Source organism: Clarias gariepinus, chromosome 15 (assembly GCF_024256425.1).
Source record: "Clarias gariepinus isolate MV-2021 ecotype Netherlands chromosome 15, CGAR_prim_01v2, whole genome shotgun sequence".
Lineage (NCBI taxonomy): Eukaryota > Metazoa > Chordata > Actinopteri > Siluriformes > Clariidae > Clarias > Clarias gariepinus.
The window spans coordinates 8,333,308-8,356,739 of record NC_071114.1 but is presented as its reverse complement, the minus strand read 5'-3'; the positions used below and the strand labels follow the sequence as shown (position 1 = coordinate 8,356,739).

Below are 23,432 nucleotides of genomic sequence, written 5' to 3'. Positions count from 1 at the left end.
ACTGTATAAACATGTGGAATCATAAGCAGCTTATGCTTGGTTGGAATGATGACCTGCACTCACACCATCTCTTTCTGGATAAGATCAGACTTTTATCGGTCTCTACACATTCATAATAATACATGTAATTTGCATTGTAACCATAAAATTGTATCTCATCTGATATAATCTGATCTAATATTCTACTTTACATGTGTCATGTTTATGTCATATTTATTTATTTAATAACATATTTATTAATTGAGTTTACAAGTCATTTTAGGAAAGGGGTGATCCTTCTCCTAATCAGTGATTCTGCTTTTTTATTTTTTTCCCCTCACATGTTGGTGTTATATCTTTCACTTGGATGTTAAAAGTTTCTCTGAGTAAATACAGTGTCTGTCTTCATTTCAGGCTACAAAGAAACAAAATGTGATTATTTTAAAAGGGGTGATATATATTCAGAGGCCCAAAAATGTTTACAACAATTTTTATCTATGCCCTTATTTTTACCTCCATTTGAAATATTGTTTAATGTGCAATGTGTTGTATCATGTTTCTTTTAAAGATGTCAATAGTTGCACCATTGTTGTTGCTATCATATGACAATCAGAAGAGAGACATACATTTTTGGGCCCCTCTGTGTACACTCACTCACTCATCATCTATATCACTTTATCCTGTATACAGGGTCACAGGGGGCCTGATGCCTATCCCAGGAAACCTAGGGCACAAGGCGAGGTACACACACACTCTTAAATATGGGCAATTTGGGAATGCAGTTAGCTTAATCTTAATATTCAGAGGAAACCCACAAAGTCCCAGAGAACATGCAAACTCCATGCACTCAGATCTGAGGCAGGAATCAAACCTAGAACCTCAAGGTGCAAGGCGACAGTGCAAACCACCACACCACACCACACCACCATACCATACCACCTCCTCTGTATACTATAGTCAAGTATATATTATAAGTTGTACAACGCATATATTTCCTCTGATGTACATTAATATTTGCACTAGCCAGTACCAGTACTCAAATTCAGTTGAGGCAGCAATGTGTTTAATGTATGTTATGTTTCCTTTAAATATGTCAAGAAGTGATAGACAATATAATTTTATCTATCTATCTTCGTAGTCAGTATAAAGAAATAAGGTATGAGAACATTGAAAAATTTGAAAGCAACACACTTGGATGTTATCGAGTAAAAATAATTTTTTCCCTAAACTTTTTAATAAACAAGATTTCATGGTAAGGTCCATATCTGTTTTTTTCCACGTGTACCTATCTGCACACTTGATTCGTGAAATGAAGCAGCATTCGCACGCGCTAGGGGGCCCCTTTACGTCATTACGTCATAATACTGCCAGAGCGCGCACGTACACACTGCCTACTATTTCGGTCGGTTTGAAGTGAGATGGGAGGATGACGGGAGCCAGTTAGCAGCAAGCCCAGCTAGTTTATGTTGCTGTTTCTGAGCCGTCAGGTTTCTTTCTCGCTCTCAGTCGTTCGCTAGGTCGTACTAAAAAAATCCTGATTTTCCCTCAAGGCTTGTTTTTCAGCCCTTAGGACCGAATAGACCCGTTGCTCGGTTTTCTTGTACGCTTTGTGCTGACGCTCCCGACCGAACTCGAGTCAGCATGCCTGAGAGGAGGCCCTTCGTGCGGCTGCCTACTGACGTTTGTCCCGTTAACTATGCGCTGTGTCTGAAGCCTGACCTGATCGATTTCACCTTCGAGGGCAAACTGGAGGCGCAGGTGGAGGTAAGCTTGCTTTTTCAATGCACTGAGTGTGTAAGCGGTGTTAAAAACGTTCAGTGCTGGTGAGAATGTCCACATTTAGTAACGATACTCTCCTGCTGCTAAAGCTAACTGGCCTAAAAAGAGCTAGTCATTTAGCAGGTTACCTTTAGCTCCAGAATAACGTTACTGTTAGCCGTGAGTGCGTCAGCGAGTGTGTGTGTTTGTGTGTGGCGAGGCTAGGTGAGTAAGTTTGCTATCTAGTTAATGAGTTAGCTAGTTAGTAAAGCATGTTAGCATGCTAGCTAGCAATTTAGTAACGTTATTTTAGTAGGAGGATTTTGGAAGTCATTTAGGTAGTATCAGCAAAAGTTGGTTTGTTTAAGGGGAAAACCGACTTGAACCAAATCTGTCATTTTCTAATAACGTTATTTTACTTGTTTGTGGATATCTCTATAGTTTGCTTGGTAACTCATGAGCCTGTCCTAGCTAGTAAGTGACTGTGCAAATCTGAGAGAGTGAAGCTGAACAGGTGCCATGTGCAGGTTACTTTAAACACTTGCATTAGGTTTTGCACTAGTCATTATGATCAGTGTGTTTGGATAAAGCGAAAAGTCCTTTACATCGTCATTTCTACCCCTCAGGTTATTCTGAATGTTTTATATCAACACTCATAATAAGTGTTACTAAAAGCTGAATAACACACAAATAATTCTCTTTCTGGCCATGTTTTGGAAAACCTGTCTGACCGACAAACCTGTCTGTTCTATATGGAACCTTTAATGCGCCCTCTAAAATGTTGTTTGACAGCCTCAACCGTCAAATAGTACTGTAACAACACCTATTTCGAAGGCATAAACATTCTAAAGAATCTAATGATGTACCCGGGTTTATTTTTTAGCTCAAGGAACCATAATAAAAGCTTGATAATTTTTTTTATAGTTAAAACAATGTCTCAAGTATGGCAAATAACCTCCCCCCTGAAACATTATTGAAGGGGATATATATATTTATATTACAAATGGCTTATTTGTTCACATGACTAGGGCTCATTTATAATAGTTGAACAAGAAACATGGCTGACACAAAGTTAAACGTAACAGACCTAATCACACAGTAACAGATTTATCAAAGAGGAGACGTAAAGTGATGCCACAAACTTTTTAATTAAAGTAGAGCTCACATACGACAACTTTTTGAAAGATGACAATCAGGTTAGTTTGATGTACTTCACATACATTTGGATAAATTAACCTTCAGCAGTAAGGACAGGAATCACCAGGGACCACACGATCCGATAGTGCCATACACAGGTGCCAATTCGATTAACATTGTGATCATATAAGTATTGTGGTTTTATCCCCATTTAAAATAAATTTTCTGGCTTTGTTTTAATTTTAGGACCTTAAACCAAAAAAAATTTGTCATCAAAAGTTTTATAGTACAATAGCTTCATAACTGAATTGAACACAATGAAATGTATTAATTCGCTTGCAGAGTTTGGAGGAAAAAAATAATCAGTTTCAACTTTTAATAATTTTTTTTTTGTTGGTCTTTTGGCTTCTCCCGACGATGGGTCGCCACACCGGATAATCCGATCCACACACAACTTGCACAGGTTTTATCCTGGCTGAAGTTTGGGTGTTGGTTGAGAATTGAACCTGGGCCTTCATAAAATACGCTTCTGTTGGAGCACTCGATTAAATTTGAGGCTGATCGGACATGGCTGATCAAGCTAAAAACCAGCCAATCCAGTCATTGTGATCGGTGCATCTCTGTTATAAATGTAATAAACCATTTAAAAATCTTTCACTTTGGAGTCAATGTGACGATGCATGAATCAGCACACAAAAGAATTGCAATTCATAACGGAATAAATTTTTTTCCCCATTTCTAATCAGCAGTACTTCTGCTTTCGTGCAGTGTTGCACAATTTTAAAAGACAAATATAGCTTTTATATGTTTGCATTATGTTTATTGTATATATTTTTTTCCCTACTGTTCCAAAAACCATTTTATGTGTCTTGTAAAATGTATATGTGAAAATCTAAGAGCGTCAAAAGCCAGACCGAAACAGCTATTCATGGAGTTAATTGAGGTTGAAATGTCTGTCAGTGACACCATTCAAGTACAGATTTTGTTTATTGGTGGATTTTGTCACACAGCATCTGAAAGTTGTTCAGATCAGATTTAAGCTCAAGTTGCGCAGCACTCGCTAGTGAAACAGATTTGAGTGTTTAATGTAATCAGGTGTGGCTCATATAACAAACAGGAGCTCTGTTTTAGTTCCACACTCCTGTCTTTTTCTGTTTTGTCGTGCTTTCTATTTTTACTCCACACCGACAGCTGCATGATTGTGTGATCGCGGGAGGGTTTGAGCAGCTAGGCAAAACACATCCATGGGCCATCGATTGATGGAGGATGAGGGTCTTTATTTAGCTAAAAAAATAAATAAATGGTTGTTTATTTATTTATTTTTTTTAATTATAATTTTTTTTGTAGGCCATCACATTGATGTGTGTTGAGCTGCTGTAGGTCTCAACCTCATTTTGAAATTTGCCCTGCTGGGATCAGTGTGGCATCTGTGCCGTGAGATTAACTCCACAAACCCTGAGTACGCCAACCTTCTGTCACATGTACAGGTTTCTTACAGCATCCAAGTCTCCCAATTTGCTCTCCTTCCTCACCTCATCTGAATCCACTGCAGTCATTTTCATGCATGTAAAAATATCACTCTGTTTAGTGTAATAAATTGCTGTTAGAGTTTAGTCTGCAGCTAGATGGGTCATCTACGCTTGCATATATGTATTGACTGCTTCTCTCTGAATACAAAAGTCTTTTTTTCTTTTCTTTTTTTTTTTCTTTTTTTTCAGGCCTAACGGATAAATATCTCAGATTTCGTGCCAGTTTTTTTTTTTTTTTTTTGCATTAACAAAGCTCATGAAGAACTGAGCTGCGAAGAGTAATTCTTATGTTTGCAAAGTGACGAAGTTTAAGTGTGGGGTTTATTACAAATGGCATCACAATTATCTAACCAGGTATGTCAGCGGGCTCTGTTCTGCTGTTCTCCTTTATATAATTTAGGATTTATGGTCAGGTTCTTAGACTGACGTCACACATGAATAGAGGACATGCATCTATCTATGTGTGTGATATGAATGCACATGTACTATGTACACATGCATCTACAGTGCATCTAAAAAGTTATTGTGTAATTGTGTAAACATGTATATTGTGCAAAAGTAATTTTTATAGTTTATTTGAAAAATAAATAAAGTGGGCAAAATTCATAACCGCCCTATAGTCTTTGTCTGCATTATTAAGCCTTGTATGCCTTTGACACGAATATACAATGCAAAGCACACCAATCCACTTGACTAAATCTGTCCCCTTTTCCAACACTCGTGAGGGAAGTCCTGGATGCTATTTTGTCTCTGAGCTGTTTTCCCCTGTATTGGACTTTTAATTATGTTTTGTTAGGGATTTTCCAAAATTAGGATTATTCACAATCGGGACAGTTTTACAGGACCCACATTTTCTATGGCTGTGCTCCCGAATAGATTTATTGAAATCGTTTAGGCTAGCTTATTTCCTTCATTTCCTTCCTCATTTCCCCCCCATGGGGGTACTCATAAACCCAGGACCCACCTGTATTTTAACTTGTACATAAGTTGCATAATACTTTTGTTTGTATGCATGTAAAGAATGCAACATCACATTTATCAGACGGGAGAAAATGAGCAACCACACAAACAAAAACTACTAATGCAGGCTCCTCGGGTTTTGCATGAAATTAGAAAGACAGCAATGTGAAAAAGTGAAGAGAAAAACTCTGGCCTGTCCTTCAGCATGCTCAGTAAAACTTACCTGATATTGTTTACTTTTTATCAAAAAATAATTAGTTATACAACACAACTGATTCTTTTTTTTTTTTATGCGTATAGTTTGCAAAGAAATATTAACTGTGTTTATTTAATTACTCTCGAGTGCACATGCATGCCTCACTCTAACACCAGTTGCTGATGAATGCTTTTAGACTCTAATGGCTGCAGAAAGTCCCCACATGGTCGGGGATCTGAGACCCTTGGTTGAGCATGCTGGCCTGGATGAATGGCTCTTCAGTGTCCAGGCTCTGGCTGGCAGTCTGCTCCAGTTTGCTGCAAACTAGGCTAGCAATATCTTGATTAGATGGAGATTTTTTTTAAAAGAAGCAGATTTTATGTTACAAGATTGTGTTAGGATGTTTTTTTTTTCCTTCTTTTTTTAAAGATTTTTTGTGTTGTAGTAACTCTAATTAAAATGGAAAGAAGCCATTACTTGTGTGAATAAACCTTTTTTTAAAGACAGTTTTAACAGTTTTTTGGTTTGGTCTGATCCTGTGTGTGAAAGTGATGTGTAATGCGTACTTGTAATAAACCTACTTGTTTAAAGTGCTCAGGGATACAGTAACAGTAAAATCACAATGCTGACTGAGAAAGCACAAAAATGACAGAAATGTGCTCCTGTAATAAAAAAATAAATAAAGTAATTTGACTATGATCGCTCTGGGGTTTGATGGGCTTCTCTCTGTCCCTGTCAATCACATTGGCATTAGCCAACCATTATGCATGCAGAGGAAGGAAGACGGCACATTACCCGTGTTTAAGGAAGCCAGTGATGGACGTCGCCCTCTATAGGTCGATCAAAAATAGAGATGTGAATGTGAAGTAAGGAAAACGAATAAAATAGCAGATTGAATAAACAAATTAGAATTGTATAAATCCAGACAAATTAATGAGTTTTTTTAACTATTTAGGAGAGCACTGAATACAACAGCCGTGTGTTTCTGTGGAATTGGCGTCCAGCGATGGTTATATGCCTGCGATATTTTGGTGGTGTAAATGCGTTTAGCTGACTTATCTATTTTTTTATTTTTTTATTTGCAGGTTACACAAGGGACAAATCAAATCGTGATGAACTGTGCGGATATTGATATAATCACTGCATCTTTTGCACCAGACGGAGGGGAAGGTAAGCATGGAACGTTTTTTTTTTTTTTTTTTTTTTTGACATTGTGAATGCAGCAGGTGTGTGTGTGTTATTATTTAGAGATTAGTATTTAGGAAGTTGATAAAAAGAAAAAGGATGACTGTAAATATTGTCTCTTCCTCAGGTTATTTTTTTTGTATACTTTATCTGTAAATATTTTATATCGTACCATGGGGCAGTTAAAGCTCATATCTGAGCAGTCTGAGTGGCTGATTTTTGGTATAAGAGCATGTTGTATACGGAAACAACGCACAATTATATATTAGTAATGCATATTGTATATTAATGTAATCATCGATTAAGCTGCTACTATGACAACATATTAGAACCATCGTTCTAATATGTTGTCATAGTAGCAGCTCAATCGATAAGGTTTGTCTGTTGGACATGCCACATAAAACTGATTGTGACTTTAAGCGCTTTAACAGTCATAGTGCCATGTAAAGTAAAATTTTAAGGACAAAAGTTTATGCTTCAGGTTTTTTTCTTTTGGGCAGTTGACAGTCTGTGTTTTTATGCGGTGAGGGAGAAACAGCTCTAAAGAAATAGGGAGAGAAAGATTTGACAAAGTGACTCAATTTGAAAGAAAGAGGGAGCAAAAGATTTGATTGAGAGAGAGAGAGATTGAGAGATATGATCAAGAAAGAATGTGTTCCAATCAGAGAGAGAGAGAGAGAGCGCGAGCACGAGAGAACGATTCCATCAAGAAAGCAAGAGCAATCCGATCAAGAGAGTTAAGAAACAGTTCCGGTAGCCTAATTTTCTTTCATGCAAGGACACAAGTTTCTTGAGGGAGCAAGAGATATTCGATCACTAAAGAGTGATTGAGTCAGAGACAAAGAGAGAAAGAATGTGCACGCGTGTGCGCAGGTTTGATGTAGAAGGAGTAACCGCTTATTATGGTTGTATCTTAAAGGAGAACAGGAACTTGCTTGTCTCTCAGATGTTTTACAACATTACAACCAACAGTAAACGGTGTGTGCTAATTGCTTACAACCGCACAGCCGATCACGTGTCGCTCCTTACATATTGAGATGCACCGCGTATTGTTCTGCAAGTATGCAGGGCAGTTCTGTGCAGCCGTGAGTCAGTCGTTTCCCAGGACTAGTGGATTTCATGTCTGGACTGTAATTCAGTCTTCCTGATGGACATGCAGCCTCAACAGACACAGAAGGAAAATAATTCTGACTGTTTGTGGACAGAAACAATGCACAGCATCGTGTGTATGTTTTTTCCTACATAACAAAACCTGTAGTGGTTCAATGCACCTCGATTCCGTAATTACAGCAGGTTTTTTCAGAATGCCTGCCACACAGCACACATCTCTCCTGAGGATCTGCTTAACAGCAGAGAGATTTTACTAGACAGGTTAATTAACACGCATTTTCAGGTGAAGATACTAGCCACGCTCATGTAATCACTTTTAGTTAGGACGCACCACAGCTCACAGGCAAGAACGTTCATCAGAGCGATGTGCTGCAGTTAAAAACATTATTACGGGTGGATAGTGAGTTGCGATACGATTACTTGCCTCATTTGTTTATTTATAAAAAACTTTTATTTTAGACTTTGCTTTTTTGCCTAGAATATTATATTTGGGTTTGGCTACAATATTATGGCAGCGTTATAGCTTTAACGTGTCTGTATTTATCGACTCCAGCTGCCAAAATAAAAAATAATTCAAATACTTTTTGAGCACTATTCTAAATCTTATTTAAATCTGACTAAAGTATTAACCTTTTCAGATTGCCTTATTTTTTAAGTTAGGGCTGGACGATATGGCAAAAATTTATATCACGATGTATTTCTTAACTTTGGTCGATACGATATAATTCCGATATCGATATGGACTATTTAAAAAGCCTCAGGAAAAAAAAACTGCCGAGGACGCACACAATGGATGTCTGCAAACTGAATTTGCAAAGTCTATAATACCTCCAGGCTCCTCCTATTAAAATTATATATATATTTTTTTTTTATAAAAACAGTACAAAAAAATAAGGTTCACTTATTATTTGTATTTTGCCTTTACAAACAAGAAATGTGAAATAAACTATTCATTTAAATAAAACTCTCAGACACAGCTTATTAGTAGAATTAGCAGAAGTACGCACACACACTCTCGCCTTTACAGCCCCCACCCACCCCCAACTCCTTTCAAGTAAAGGCGAGTGTGTGTGTGCAAGGTACGCGTGCGCGCACACACACAGCCCACACCCACCCCCAACTCCCTTCAGCTTCGCACACACATAGACACACATACTCTCTGCCTTGCACACAAACTCCGCTCTGACGCAAAACACGAGAGGAGAGGAAAAATAGATCTTTACCTTCTATGAGACTTGCTTTTGTTTTATACGCGCGCTGTACAAACACGCTAACAAACACAAAATTAAATATGTTTCACACACACGCACGTGGTCAGTGTTATAGTTAACGGAACACGCGTGCACGGAAATTGATTATACCAGTAAGAGACGAGCACTAAGACCCAGCAGGGGAGACGATTACCTGCAATTCCGCAGCGCAAGAGAGAGAAAACCGTTGGCTCATATATTCAAATGTATATCGAAATATCGGAAATGTGTTTAAAAATCGTATCACTGTTATTGAAAAAAATTCTATCGCGATATATATTGATATCGAATTAGTGTCAAGCCCTGCCTTAAGTGTATATTTATATCATGTATATTTTACAACTGATATGTGAAATTCTTTTTTTTCTTAGGCTAAGGAGGGTTTTTATAACTGAGGAGGGTTTTGAATAGGCACACACCGATACTGCTCTTGATTACTGGTACTCATAAAACTGTTCATACAAAATTTACACTGATACGTCCTGAAAACAGCTCTGATAAAAAATGAATAGAGAGAAGGATCCAATCAAGAGAGCGATCTTTTCAGAGAGATCAGAATAAGAAAGAAAGTATTCCAATAAAAGAGAGATAATTGGTCCAGAAAATGATACAGGGAAAGGAGGGCTTGGGAGCAAGGGGGATTTGATTAAGAAAGTGTGATTTAATCGGGGGGAGGGAGAGAGATCTGCTCAAGAAAGAAGTGCCCCAATTAGAGAGCAAGTGCGAGAGAGATCGGTTCTATCAAGAAAGCAAGAACAATCCGATCAAGAGCGTCAGAGAGGAAGTGGAACCAAGAAAGATTCGATGAAAAAAGAATGGTGGCAAAACAATGATGTTGATTTATAGAAAATATATAAAAATTGTCTTTGAATCTCAAATGTTTTTTTTGTTTTTTTTGTGCGCTCCAACATCAGTGTCTGACCTCACAAATGCGTTTCTGGAAGAATGGTCAAATATTCCAATAACCACACTCCTAAACAGTGTTAAACTCTTATAGCTGTAAAGCGGGCGGGGCCAACATCATATTAAACCCTATGGATTAAGAGTTGGATGTTACTCAAGTTCATAAGCATGTGAAGGCAGGCAAGCAAATACTTTTGCCAATATAGTGTATGTGGCCTGTCACATCAAATCACCTACTAAGGTGCATTTTGGGTGATTTTGATTTATCCATGTTTTATTTTCCTGCTTCAATAAGCTTCATTTCTCTACGATGTTTATGACTGTATCATGTCCGATTGCTACGATGTGACCAGTGAGAATTTGTTTATGAGGAGTGCCTTAAAAGAAAAGAAAATCTTATTTTTATAAGATTTAGAGGAGGATTTTGTGATGTAGTAAAACAGAAGGAACTTGCAGACTTATTTTGACACCGGGCATTCACTCATACCCCTCAAAAAAACGGTTTGGGTTTATAGAGAAAAAAAAAGCATTACTCTATCAGAACTGGAGTAACCAGCTTGGATAGTGTTTATTAAAGTGCTTTACAATGTTTAAGATTAAAACTTTCTCAGTCTTGTTTAAGAGTCATGAAGGTAACATGTTTAACAACCGATTTTTGCAGAAATTGAAGATTTTATACTTTAAACTTTTATATTTCACCTACTGCACACTGCTTAATTTAATTTAATTTATATAGTGCTTTTATCAATGGTCATTGTCAATTTGGCCAAAAAAAATACATGACATGATGGGTAACGCGGACACAGAGCATTTTTAAAAATTATATTCGTCTTTCCCTAGGACCTCGCCCTGTATTTATGTATTTGGTATCAGCGAGTACCTGAATGGTATTGGGACATCCTTCTTTCTGAAGATAAGGGCAATTTCCTGATTAGAGCTCAATCAAATGCAAAGACAGATAGAAAATAAGAAATGCAACAACAGGCAAAATAATAAATAAATAGCAATGATTAGAATAATAGACAATTATACATAACTGTTTTATGGTTTTGTTTATTTGGTTGATGTAATAATGTTATTAAACATATTCTGTTTCATTTCTCCAGATCTTTTCTATCATTACTCGATGTGCATAGAGTTAGTGTTTAGACTTACATTGCTCACTTTTCAGCCACAGCCTCAGGCTTTACCAGTTCATGCAGATCAGATGTACAGTACGTTTTCTTGCCATTTGCTACAATTGTGATGCTGGATAACTTATCTTTCTGTTTCCTTATGTTTATTCAGAAATAAGCGCTACAGGATTTAACTATCAGAACGAGGATGAGAAAGTCACTCTGTCATTCCCCAGCGCTCTTCTGAAAGGTAAACGCCAGCACTCGTTTCTCTCTGTTCCTGCTATGCTAACAGACAGAATGTACAGTTGTTCTTTCAGCAGCTGAGAAGATGGCTAATCAGCCTGCTGTCAGAAGCGATTGTTTCCTCATTGTGTTAGCTCACAATTAAAATTTTACCCTATGCATAGGTTTGCTCTGGTTTTATTCATGATCCTGCAAAAAAAATAAATAAAATTTTATGTGTTCTGCAATTTTCTAGGGTCTGGTGTGTTGAAGATTGACTTTGTTGGAGAGTTGAATGATAAAATGAAAGGTTTCTATAGAAGTAAATACTCGACTTCGTCAGGAGAAATCCGCTATGCAGCCGTCACACAGTTCGAGGTAACTCAGCAGCTCATTCGTTTCTTTTGTGTTTTTCTTTGAGTTTAATCCCGATGTTTATAAATACCTTGGAATTGTTTTTCCCTACAGACAGCTCGACATAGTCTGTTATATATGAGTAAGAACTTGTATATTATATGAGTGTTGTATGAAAGAGGTAATAAGTAACTGAGCAAACAGGGAGGGGTGGTTTAGAGTGAAAGGCCACAAGGAGAGGAAGGAAGAAGGAAGACATTAATGCTCCTGTTCACACTCAATACAAGTGTGTCTGCCTGAGAGTCTGTAGTATCAGGTTTTGTTTCATTTCAGCTTTTGTTTATGGATGTCAAATTCCATTCACCAGCCAAAATACCATTGACAATCAATCTCTCTCTCTCTCTCTCTCTCTCTCTCTCTCAGGCCACAGATGCCCGCCGAGCTTTCCCTTGCTGGGACGAGCCAGCTATCAAAGCCACCTTTGACATTACCCTTATAGTCCCCAAGGATCGAGTAGCCTTGTCCAATATGGTATGCTTCCCCCCCAAGCCCCAGCAAACACACTCATGCTAGGGGTCATTGCCTGCATGTTTAGTGTAACAAGATGCTCAGTTGGGTACTTTCTCTTTGCACTGAGCAAAAGTTCTCTTAAAGCAATATTTCTCATCAGCGTAATTGTTTGAGGGGTAGTTCAGTGGTTAAGGCAATGGACTATGGTTTGGAATGTCTAAGTTTCAAACCCCACAACCACCAAGTTACCACTGTTGGGCCCTTGAGCAAGGCCCTTAACCCTCAACTGCTCAGATGTGTAATTGAATAAAAAATTTAAGTCGCTCTGGATAAGTGCGTCTGCCAAATGCCGCAATGTAAATGTGTTATTCTGGTCTTAGGTGCTGGAATAATGTTGCTTATAATCTTAGTTAGTTCAACAAGTCTTGAGGGCTGCTTACCATAATGCAGTAATCTTTATTGTTGTGTAAAAAAAAAAAGATATTTAAATTGTTAAGCTTGAAGACCGCTTCCATCCATCGGTTAATCATAATTCAGTTCAGTGTTGTGTGAGGACGGGAGAGTAATGGCCACGCAGCTCTGGTTTCACCCCCGAGTTTTAGAGCACACGCTGATTACAGCAGTTAATGGAGGGAAGAAGCAGGCATAGCTGCGAGCTAAAAGCTTCCGTTTCCTCTAACCTATTAAGCTATTTTGGTACACGCGCTTCCACAGTGTGTGTGTGTGGGGGGGGGCATTTTACTTATAATTTTTTTTTTTACCTTTACATTTTCAACTTTTTTTCGGTCCGATTCTCACGTCTGTGATATTCTGCGCTATAGAACGTCATCGATCGTAAGCCGTACCCAGAGGACGACAGTCTTGTGGAAGTCAAATTCGCCACTACACCCATTATGTCCACCTACCTGGTGGCGTTCGTCATCGGCGAGTACGATTTCGTGGAGAGCCAGTCGTCTGACGGCGTGACGGTCCGTGTGTACACGCCAGTAGGGAAAGCCGAGCAGGGCAAGTTTGCACTGGAGGTAAACAATCTCTTCCAAAACTTGTGTAAATGTGACCCAAATACTATTTATTGCTTAGCTGCTTTTTGTTTAGTTTTTTTTGCCCCATTTAAAGTAATTTTATGTCATATGTCAATTTTATTAACTTTAAATCTTCTGTCTTTTCCCCATTTTTTTAGGTGGCTACTAAGACCTTACCTTTCTACAAAGAATATTTTAATGTTCCTTATCCGTTGCCTAAAATTGATCTTATAGCAATTGCTGATTTTGCTGCTGGTATGTTTTTACATTTTTTTTTTTTTGCCTGATAATATATATTTTTTTCCAAATTTCTGCAGTACATAACTGTTATTTTTATTTCATGCGTTTAGGTGCCATGGAAAATTGGGGCCTTGTTACTTACAGGTACTATGAATGCACTTTTGAATAGCCAGTTAGTAAACAGTATCCACTTGTATGTGTATGACAAGAATCTTGACTTCCTGTTGTATTTTTTTTCCCAGTAAGTCCACTTTGATTATAGATTTGATCTTTTGATAACATTCCCCCTGAAGGAAAAACTGCAGTGCGCATTTTGTGTTTTAGGGAGACTGCTCTGCTGATTGACCCAAAGAATTCATGTGCGTCCTCGCGTCAGTGGGTGGCCCTGGTGGTAGGGCATGAGCTGGCACACCAGTGGTTCGGGAATTTGGTTACTATGGTGAGTGTGTGAACTCGGTAACCGTGATGAACTCATGCTGAGAGCGAGGCTTAGTACATTATTTTTATTAAAGTAGCTGTCGTGTTGGTGGTGTATAGATATTTAAAGATTTTTCTTTCTTGTTTTTATTTTAAGCCTATATATCTCTTGAGAAACGTTTCCATTTTTCTTAGTTTGTGTTTATTGTAGTTATTGTAACTTATTTATTATTATGAAAGGAGGTTAGACGTACATAGGCCTGGTTTCCATTTACTGATAAAGGGGTATTCTGCAGGAATGGTGGACCCATCTGTGGCTTAATGAGGGTTTTGCGTCATGGATCGAGTACCTCTGTGTGGATCACTGTTTCCCCGAGTATGACATCTGGACCCAGTTTGTATCTGCTGACTACACCAGGGCTCTTGATCTGGATGCTCTTGATAACAGTCATCCAATTGAGGTGTGTGTGTGTCTGGTTGTGTTTTTTTTTTATTTATTTGTTTCTTTTTATTATTATTTTTTTTGTTTTGTTTCAACACTCCACGTCCTGTTATTCTACTATTGCAAACCATAACTTTAGCTTTGTTCTCTAAATTGTAATTTCATGTGTGACATTATTAGGAAAATATCATCCCAATGGCGTAGATGATTAAAATGCACAATTTATTATTTATTTATTTATTTATTTATTTATTCATTTTTACAATTTCTACTAGCTTTTAATATTCATTTGAAATTAAGGTAACTGTTAATCAAATCACAGTTGGGTATAATGAGTGTTAAAATGAAGTTTGAAAAGCATCTGTTTTATGGTGGCTAGTGTTCAAAGACCGATTTCAGAAGTGTAGAGTGCATTGAGGGCTGAGGTTCTTTATTTAGAAATACTTATTCCTGATGCATAAAACTCTAAAAACAATTGCTTCAGATTTAATAAAGATCCTGTAAGCAGTATCTAAAAAGTATCTAAACAACATGTGTTTGACAATGTCTTGAACAGGGAAAGTGCAAAAGAACTAGTGCTGCCGAATTAATCACCTAAAAATCTAAATCGAAGTGGGAAAGACTGCAATATATTACAGATAATACCTGCCTGGTCAAAGTCTTTTTGAGTTTAATAATCAATAATTGGGCCAATAATTTGAGTTTAAGTTTTTAAATACTTTTGAGATGATTGATAAAATTTTTGGTATTTATACTCTTATTGATGATATTATTTCAACATAGAAAAACATTTGCTGTTAGACTAAATAAGTACATTATAAATTCTGTTATAAAATAAAATATATGTAATAAATTAAAATTTCATTTCTCAAATACACATACACAGTATGATATGCAGTGAAATGCTTATATGGCTGCTCCGTAATGTAAGAAGACAGAATGATTTCTCTACAATTAAATAAATTGCACTACAGATTACAATAAAAATACATACATTTCTGATATAAGTAATATAAGAATAATATAAAAAAACATTATGAAAAAATATGCACAATTTACAAATGTACAACATTCATAAAAGTAAACAAAAAAAACAATTAAAATAAGTGTATAAGAAACTACAAAACAAAACTATAATCAGTGATGTTATTTTCTTGTAGAGGGAAGTCTTAATGAGTACTGAAGGTATTGTTCATTTGTTATTCTGTGTAGCAGTGTAGCCAACGTCTGTCTGTCAGTTTCCACAAAACCGCACTGAAGCCTGCATCTAGCTGAATGAAATATGAGTTTGTTTTATTCTGTCCTCTAAATTGGCAGGTTAATGTAGGACATCCCTCGGAAGTGGATGAAATCTTTGATGCCATATCTTACAGCAAAGGTGCTTCTGTTATTCGCATGCTGCACAATTACATAGGCGATGAGGTAAGAAAACAAAAAACAAGCATAAGAACCATTAACACTTTCACATCTTGGATAAGAGACACTTATTTACAGCTTAACTGTTAATTATGAAACATCTTAATGTCTTTTTGTGCTTTTTCTTTTTCGTTCTTTTTAGGATTTTAGAAAGGGAATGAACGCGTATCTTGTAAAGTTTCAACACAAAAATGCATCCACAGGTACATTGTTCCCTTTGCAAGTGTATATTTTATGATGATTTGCAAGATTGAGTCTTCTAAGTTTTTAACCTTAGTGTTGAGCGATCTGGCTAAGATTATCAACCAAGTATAGACCAGTATATCTTCTTTTGTGATGCATATTATAATTAAGAGTTTAAAAACGACGAATGTGAAATGTGGAGGTTTGTGAGCAAAGACTGAAGTAGCTGTATGGTGCATTTAATTTATTGACAAAAGTTTCTTTAGGATTTTTTTTTTAAGCTGCAGACATGAATGCAGCGTTTTTGCTTTTCCCCTCGTACTCGTACAGTGTTCTTATCTCCTAACTATTCACTGCTTTAAGGGAAATACCACGAAACAATTTTTGGCCAACTTTTTTTTTGTTTTTGTTTTTATAAAGTCGTCTGTAATGTACAGGTCACTGATTATCACTGAAAACAATTGACTTATTCCCTGTGTTGAAAAAAAAATTAGCAAAAATGTACATACAAAGGAAACCCAAGGCCAGCTGTTGAAGCAGTTAGACACATTTCTATTGAATGCTTTAAAGGAATTTCTTAGCTTTGTCATTATACATTACCGTCATATTCATTTTTTCGACTTTTTGCCCTTTTCTATCTCAATTGTAGGTGTCAAAGTATTAAAGTAACTGTTTTGAGTTTGTTTAAATTTGTTTAAAAAAGTTTGTTTATAATTTGTTTAAAAAAGTTTGTTTATAACATACAATTTTCACAAATGCTTTGCGAAGGTGTTTTGAGTTTATGTGTACCCAGTGTGGAAAGATATTAGGTTACAAAACACTGGTATTCCTTTAAATAGTGATTTACTGTAAGTAGAAACTAATTTTGCCTGTTCCCTTGTACTTTGTGGTTTTCAGAGGACCTCTGGGATTGTCTAGAGCAGGCTAGTGGGAAGCCCATTGCTGCAGTGATGAGCTCCTGGACCAAACAGATGGGATTCCCCATTATTGTAGTGGACCAGGAGCAGGTAAAGTCTTTGCCCTAATACTAAACAAGCAAGAGGAAATGTTTTGGTGATGATAAATGTCATGTTTAATCTTTTTAGCAAGGAGACGATCGAATGCTGAAGATATCTCAGAAAAAGTTCTGTGCTAGTGGACCACATAATGGTAAGATTTTTTTAAAAGCTAAAATAGCACTGTAATGTTAGTAGGATCTGTTGTCCTTTAATGTTTGGATTTGGTTTTGTAGTGTTGGCCTACATATTTTCACAGGGACTATAAAACCCTCTCTGTTGTAATTGATGTTACTGTTTTCTGTTTCAAATGAAAGGAAGGAAAATATGTTCCCAAACCTGAGGCATGGGTGCTTGCTTTCCATTCTCATTGTTTGTGTATGTGTGCTAGGTGAGGACTGCCCGAACTGGATGGTCCCAATTAGCATCTGCACCAGTGAGGACCCCAGCTGTTCCAAGATAAAGGTTCTGATGGACCAGCCTGAACTCCCAGTCATCATCCCTAACCTGGGACCAGATAAGTGGGTCAAGGTCAGATCTCTTTCTCCCTGTATGTGTGCTGTCAATGTTACTATTTCCATTGTTGTGGTTTCAAGGAATTATTTTTATCCTGAGATTAGCAATCGTGTAAGAAATGTTTCTTTTTCTTGTTGTAGCTTAATCCAGGCACGGTAGGCTTCTACAGGGTCCAGTACAGCTCGGCCATGCTGGAGAGTTTGCTGCCAGGAATCCGAGATCTTACGCTGCTCCCTGTAGATCGTTTGGGCCTGCAGAATGACCTTTTCTCTCTGGTAAGACCACACACACAGGTTACTGATTACCATAACATATACATTAGCACTTATTTGTCTGTGAGTTTGAGAGTAGCTGACATGACCCATGGTCCTACAGAATGTAATATTTATTGCAAAAATTTTCATGACTGCGGAACATGTCTTCTGTCTTTGTTAGTCACGTGCAGGTATGATCAGCACGGTGGAGGTCCTGAAGATGATGGAGGCGTTCGTGAACGAGCCGAACTACACAGTGTGGAGTGACCTGAGCTGTAACCTGGGCGTGCTCTCCTCTTTGCTCTCCCACACCGACTACCACGAGGAGATCCAGGAGTTCATCCGAGACCTCTTTACCCCCATCGGCCTAAAGCTGGGCTGGGACAACAAACCTGGCGAGGGTGAGTGTCAGGAAAAACAAACCCCCTGCTTTTTCTACCAGTTTCTTTTTTTTTTTTTCCTAGTCGATTCTTATTTCCTGTTTTTGTCATGTAACGATCAAGGCCACTTGGACGCTCTGCTGCGAGGGCTTGTGCTGGGAAAGCTGGGGAAGGCGGGACACAAGGCCACGCTGGAGGAGGCTCGCAGGAGATTTAAAGAACATGTGGAAGGCAAGCAGATCCTCTCTGCAGACCTCAGGAGTCCAGTAAGATCTGCAACACATTTAGACTGCATCTCTCTTTTTTTTTTTTATATATATATTTTTTTAAATGAACACTCAATACATTTATATATATATTTTATATATAAAAAAATATATATATTTTATATATATTTTTTAAACTCATCTTTTTAAAGGGTACATCAAAGGATGAGGTGTGGTTTTATTCTTGTAGTGAAGATGATGCGTAGAACTTATTCCTTTATCTGTTTATAATGTACTGATTTCCATGAAGTAGTATTGTACAGGCAGGTTTTTTTTTTCCCCAGGTTTATCTAACAGTTTTAAAGCATGGGGATAGCTCAACGCTGGAGACTATGCTAAAGGTAATATTGCACCTCATGTATAAGTCGTACTGAGAGATATTTAACACGGTTATAATAAAAAAATAAACAATTGGTAAGCACTGTGGCTTTAGTGCTTGTGGCAAGCAGTGTAGAGAATAAATGAATGAGTGAGTGAAAAGCTAAAACTTGACAGATTATGTAGTAAAGACTTTGTGTATTGAATTTCTTCTGTCCAGCTTCATAAACAGGCTGACATGCAGGAGGAGAAGAATCGCATAGAGAGAGTTCTGGGAGCAATCTCGTCTCCAGACCTCATCCAGAGAGTGTTGACCTTCTCTCTTTCGGTATGCTGGAACGTTTCATTTCACACAGACCTGCACAGGTTTACCTAAATAAAAAATAAAAATGAGTAATTTAAAGTTATCGTTAAGATATAAAAAAAATATATTTAAGAATCAGTGTTTAAGTTTTGATTTAGTTTTTTACATAAAAAATATAGAGAAAAAAAATTAAATGAAGGAAACCTAGCAGTTAAGAGAAAGCATTTGCTCTGGTGAAAACATCAAAAACAAACAGTAGTTATCTGCACAGTAGTTGTTAAGGATTGAGTTACATTTTTATAAATGTATAGATTACCATGTTTATGATGGTAAAAACACTTCTCATGAAGTCAGCACTCTACTCTCTCATGCTTTGTTTAGCACTAATTTGCTCTGAGGAATTGACATACGTAGTGCTGACTGTGTGTGTGGGTGTGTAGGATGAGGTTCGTCCCCAGGACACTGTGTCTGTGATTGGAGGCGTGGCCGGAAGCAGCAAGCACGGCCGCAAAGCAGCTTGGAAATTTGTCCGAGATAACTGGGAGGAGCTTCATAACCGCTACCAGGGTGGATTCCTCATATCTCGACTCATTAAGGTGAGCCTATATAGTGAAAGATTTTTAATAAATTTTGGTTTGGAAAACGAGCAAGTCTTGGTTAACAACTGTTTTTCTTTCTTGTGCTGCGGAATTTTGGTTAAATCGTCTCCCCTGCTGGGTCTTAGTGCGCATCTCTCACTGGTATAATCAACATCCGTGCACGTGTGTACTGTTTACTATAACACTGTGACCACGCGTGTGTGTGTGTGTGTGTGTAAAACACACACTTATACTTTATTTTGTTTGTAAGCGTGTGTACTGTTTCTTATAGCACGTGTGTGCGCTCGTGTAAAGCAAAAGAAAGTCTCATTAGAAGGTTAAAAATCCGTTTTCTCTCTCCCTTTATGTTTCTGTGTGTGTGCGCGTAATTTGACACTGCCGGTTCTCACATTCTCTCGGGCTTCTCTCACACACACACACACACACACACACACACACACACACCGTGAATCAGGATTTATTTTTACTTTTTTAAAAAGGTAAAGTGCAGGTTAATTTTTATAATTAATAAATAATTAATTAATAATAGTTTGTGGAATTCTGTGGAATAATTTGAGTTTCCATTATTTATTATGGGAAAATAAAATTTGGTTTACAAGTGTTTTGGAATACAAGCCCGCTTCTGAAGCTAATTATGCTCGTAATCCAAGGTTCCATTGTATATACGTATATCTTTTTAAGTTAATAAAACTGAGAAACATTTTCTTTTGTACATCTTCCCTGTCCAGCTCACCGTCGATGGGTTTGCAATTGACAAAATGGCTGCAGAAGTCAAGGTAAGTCCTGTCACTCAAGTCAACCTAGAGAGGTTAATACAGTTCTGTTTATTTACTTCACGGCTGTAAAATTCTGTTTATTTAGTTCTGTTTTAGTTCACGGATGACTTGTCAAAACGGCTTTGTTGCATAATTCTGATCTCTGCTTCCATGTTTGTTGTTGCATCCTTAGAGTTTCTTCGAGACTCACCACGCGCCGGCAGCTGAGCGCACCGTGCAACAGTGCTGCGAGAACATTCTCCTGAACGCCGCCTGGCTCAAGCGGGACGCCGACGACATCCATCAGTACCTGCTGCAGCGCAAAGCGCCGCCAGTGTGACCCCTGAACTCTGACCCCGGCCTCTCCTGACCTGCTCACTTAATCTCTCAGATCTCCCAGCAAATCATCGCTGCCTCCGCCAGTCCGCCCCAGCAGAGCGCGAGAGCATCCAGAAATTAAACAGGCTTTGTTTTTTTCCTATATTATGTGACGACGATTCAAGCGCTGTAGTTACATCTTGCGAATAACCAGAGAAATCAAAATCGAGACAGAAGTGTGATGACAAATGTTGTACCCTGTTCTGCCTGCTGGAAACGATGCACATGCAAAGATGTAAGAAAATTCCAGATGTGATTTTCATATATATATATATTTTTTTTGTTTGTTTGTTTGTTTTCTTTTTAAAACGGTAACGCATGCATATGCTTTTTACGATTAGCACTTCACTCTGCCAGACGTTTCACTATGGACCTCTACATGCATTTACACAGTAGTATGATAACTGTGAATTTAATTCGCTCTTCCATTTATGTCTTTTGAAATTAGGCATGCTTGCAACATTTGATATCGGCGCATTGATATCAGCAATTGTTTTCAGTGTTTTTTTGTTTTTTTTTCCTTTAGCCATGTATGTTTTCTGTGCAAACAGTATTTCACTTCCTCTGCTGTGTCATCCGTTATGATGGCCGTACACAGTTTTATGTAGAATCACCTTGGCATGGCGGAATGGGGTTAAAGGTCATGGTGTGCTCGTATAAAGGACTTTTTGTTTTGACAGCAACGGCACTGATCCACGGTGCTGGAAAGGTTCGAACAGATCGAACAGCATAAGCATGGTACTGTATGTATATCGTTTAATGCAAGCATTCTTGCCGAGACCTGCAACTTATCTGATTTGTAACATACATGATCTTTTCTTCTTCGTCTGTATGTAAGAATTTCTCTTCCACAATACACTCCCTCTCGAGTTAACTACAGAATAAGAAAATAAACAAAAGGCATTTTAGACACCCCTGTATCTGGGTAAGACATTTTATAAATTGTATATTCTACAGCTCTTTTAACGTTGTGAAAATCACACCTGAAGTAGAACAACCATCTTTGGGCTTTTGGATTATATTAACTCTAGTTCAAATTCATCGCCCACTTTAAAGTTTAATGATCATTTACTCTGTAATTGTGCTCTGAGGCCTTAAATCAGTGAAAAATGTTTGCGAATAGATTATGTACCAACACCAGAGGGGTAATTTTACTAAAACAGGCATGCAGATGTCAGTCAGACACTAGTAGGCATGTTGAGCGCATATGTTGATTAAGAATGATGTGGCTCTTAATTTTACAGGAGATCAAAAAAATGTCTGGCTCCTTAAAACATTCGTCATGCTTTTGTTTAAGGATACAATTGGTGTTAATTAAAGATGAAATGAAAAGGAAAAAATATAGTCTGATGAAGAATCTGTGTTTGTGTCTGTTTAAGGACTAATTCACCTGTATTGTTAATTAACCTGTTACTGAAGAATCTTTATTCATTCTTCGGTAGCTCACCAAACATGAGGGACATCTGGAGACATTTTGTGACGAGCTGTATTTTAAATGTAACTCTAAAAGCCATTGCAAGGTCGAAGGGTGAGGTTTGTTTTCTATGTCTACATGAAATTATTTATGGTTATAGAGTTGAGCCTGCACAGCTAGGTATACAGTAAACATTGACACTAATTTTACTTTTAATCATGCTGTGAGAAGGAAAACTCGCATCCGAACCTGCAATGCTTTACATCTAACTGCAGAAAGTCTTAACTGCACACATTCAGTGTGTATTCCCTGTATCAACTTTCCAGCTAACTGGCCAAATGTTCCATCCCACCATAAACTCTGACGCCACCGTCAAGTGACTCAATTCCAGATCGCTCCCTGTTCGAACACCTAGGCCAGAGAATCCATTATTTCCTACCCTACATAGTGCACTTAAATAGGGAGTGGAGATTAATTAGGGACCGTGCTATTGTCTGACTTTGTTTCCATCTTAGCAGTAAACGGCTCTGGACTTCCACGGGCCGCCAGATTTAATCACCCGGAGACATGCTTTATTTTCCCCAATGCACTATTGTTCAGTAGTAAAGAAGGGAGTGGTTGAATCACTGCTCCGGTGATTCCTGCTGTTACAAGGTACAACAGTGGGCTGCAATCTTTTAAAAAATAAATAGATAAATTAATGTGAGGTAGAAAATGTGAGGAGTTTTCTTCTTGGAAAGGAAACCGTTGTGTATGTGAAAGCAGACTTTCAAAGATCTGTTGCTTTAACATTGCTGTTTCTATTACTTGGCCAGATGTGAAGATTCCTTATCCAGCAATCATAAGTTTTTAAGCTTACAGTGGATCCTTGATTTTAAGCCTGAGCTTTAATATTACTACTTCCACCAATGCTAACTTCACCACAAGGGGTGTTCAAGTCAAACCAGGACTTTTGATTGTGTAGAATAACAGAACAGTGTAAAAGCTCCCGTTTTTTCTATACCATCCCTATATATATATATATATATATATATATATATATATATATATATATATATATATATATATATATATATATATAAAATCTCAAACACTGGCCTCCTAGAAACTCTCTTAATTGCCTCTCTTTAAAAAAATGGAAATAGCATGGAGTGAGGTCAGGGGACGTAGCGGTAATTTCCAGCCAAGTTCCTGTAATGTGCAAGTGGTGTTGGTGAATGAATGTGTGTACAGTTCCCACAGACATGTCTTTTCCACAACTAATATGTTGATTTTCAAGGGTCATGTTCAGGGTCAGAACGACTGCAGTGGACGCAGAGCCA

General features: G+C 37.7%; 1 protein-coding gene across 1 annotated transcript; it reads left to right on the top strand.

The window, feature by feature from the left end:
• The first annotated feature begins 1,388 nt into the window (after positions 1-1,388).
• Positions 1,389-21,608, top strand: npepps (aminopeptidase puromycin sensitive). Its single transcript, XM_053513730.1, has 23 exons — positions 1,389-1,743; positions 6,645-6,729; positions 11,295-11,372; positions 11,604-11,725; positions 12,125-12,232; positions 13,033-13,233; positions 13,392-13,488; positions 13,584-13,617; positions 13,798-13,912; positions 14,187-14,351; positions 15,650-15,754; positions 15,891-15,951; positions 16,829-16,938; positions 17,017-17,080; positions 17,318-17,457; positions 17,583-17,717; positions 17,878-18,097; positions 18,200-18,342; positions 18,627-18,683; positions 18,881-18,988; positions 19,405-19,560; positions 20,292-20,339; positions 20,512-21,608. Exons 1-23 carry the CDS (start codon positions 1,621-1,623, stop codon positions 20,656-20,658), a joined length of 2,622 nt encoding a protein of 873 aa, XP_053369705.1. The 5' UTR covers positions 1,389-1,620; the 3' UTR covers positions 20,659-21,608.
• Positions 21,609-23,432: the final 1,824 nt, after the last annotated feature.

What these genes read in the sequence shown, in the direction of transcription:
- npepps (XM_053513730.1), top strand. Translation starts at nt 1,621, where the DNA reads ATGCCTGAGAGGAGGCCCTTCGTGCGGCTGCCTACTGACGTTTGTCCC. An exon ending in TCGGGAATTTGGTTACTATG is followed by an intron (nt 13,913 to 14,186) that starts GTGAGTGTGTGA and finishes GGTATTCTGCAG; the next exon opens with GAATGGTGGACCCATCTGTG. An exon ending in CTGCAGACCTCAGGAGTCCA is followed by an intron (nt 18,343 to 18,626) that starts GTAAGATCTGCA and finishes TTTTTTCCCCAG; the next exon opens with GTTTATCTAACAGTTTTAAA.